This window comes from Bison bison, unplaced genomic scaffold (genome assembly GCF_000754665.1).
Source record: "Bison bison bison isolate TAMUID 2011002044 unplaced genomic scaffold, Bison_UMD1.0 scf7180017864037, whole genome shotgun sequence".
In the NCBI taxonomy this organism is placed as follows: domain Eukaryota; kingdom Metazoa; phylum Chordata; class Mammalia; order Artiodactyla; family Bovidae; genus Bison; species Bison bison.
In genome coordinates, this window is record NW_011494609.1 from 6957885 (window position 1) to 6959160 (window position 1276).

At 63.8% G+C, this 1276-nt stretch overlaps 1 protein-coding gene across 1 annotated transcript in view; it reads right to left on the reverse strand.

Moving 5' to 3' along the window:
- The window catches only part of TRPM2 (transient receptor potential cation channel, subfamily M, member 2), a 44389-nt gene that overhangs the window by 17838 nt on the left and 25275 nt on the right, over positions 1–1276 (reverse strand). Inside the window, exons 15-16 of the mRNA XM_010835000.1 lie at positions 1065–1268; positions 462–580 (exon numbers count right to left, since the gene is read on the reverse strand). Of these exons, the coding sequence (XP_010833302.1) occupies positions 462–580; positions 1065–1268 (323 nt within the window). The remainder of the gene's footprint in view (positions 1–461; positions 581–1064; positions 1269–1276) is intronic.

The window sequence follows — 1276 nt, forward strand, 5'->3', positions numbered from 1 at the left end:
GGCTGCTTCAGGCCTGGCCCCAGCCCCACTGTGACCCCAGACCCCAAAGCATTAAAACTGGGTGTAAGTTCAGAGGCAGAGCCTCCAGGAGGGTTTGGAAGCCCAGGCAGAGAAGCTGGGCCTTGTGGGCGTCCTGGGAAGCACCAGGCTGGCCCAGCCCCTTCTGCTCATGAAGGGGTCACGCAGGGCAGACATGTGGCCTTGATGGGCTGTAGAGATGTCAGGGCCCCCAGCTGGGATGCGGGCACTCCCACCAGACAGCTCCCCGTGGTGACATAGCCCACGTCTCTGCCCCAGCTCCTCCCTGTCCCCACGTGGGCAGGGCACCCTTGGCACAGACATATCCAGAGAGGTGCTGAAACCGCAAGGGGGACCCAGCTCACAGCCTCACCCCAGCCCAGCCCTGTGGGGGCTGCTCCTTTGATGGGACGGGAGGGCCACCAGGAGGGGAGGCCACTCACCGGCAGGTCAGCCCCGCAATGAAGAGCAGGATAGCGCACACGTCCAGCTTGTTCCAGTAGTCACTGAAGTACACGAGCACCGCCTTCCGCAGCCCGCTCCCGTCAGGGTCATAGAAGAGCTGGAGGGGGGAGCAGGGACATGCGGGGCTGTGGGTCATCCTTCTCAGTTTCCCACCAACAAATCGGTGCCACTTCCTGGGCAGCTGAGAGTCAGGGAGGGGCTGCTGGCAGGAGAGGTGGCCCCCGCTGAGCCCAGCTCCCCTCCCAAGAGGGGACCCCCACATTTTGCAGTGTCCTTCACAGCGGAGCCAGGGACTCACAAAATCCAGGACACCACTCAGTGATGTCACCCTTGGGGTGATAAGAGAGAGTTTCAAGCAAAAACCAATGCCTTGAGGGGGTCGGGTGGAGGAGGAGCAAGGGCGGGAGTGGCTGGCAGACCACAGGCTGCACTTTCTGAGGGGCCTCGCCCGGCTCTCCGTACCCACGTGGGGCTCACTGTGCATGGCATGGGGCCAAGGGCCACCACGAGAAAGTGACCAAGCCCGGGATGCTCCTGGGGGTAGGAGGGTCCACGGGTGGAGTGGGAGCGGGCTGGCCCACCTGCCGCAGCTCCTCGCACACCAGGGAGAAGAGCCAGATGTAGATGAGGCACTCGCAGCTGGAGGGCTGGGGCTGGAAGTCCACCATGAGCACGTAGGCAAACAGGCAGAGGAAGGCGAAGTAGGACAGGATGTTCATGTGGAAGACGACCACGGGCGCGCTGAAGAAGGCGCGGACGCGGGCCAGGCACCTGTCTGCCTGCAGCTCCCGGT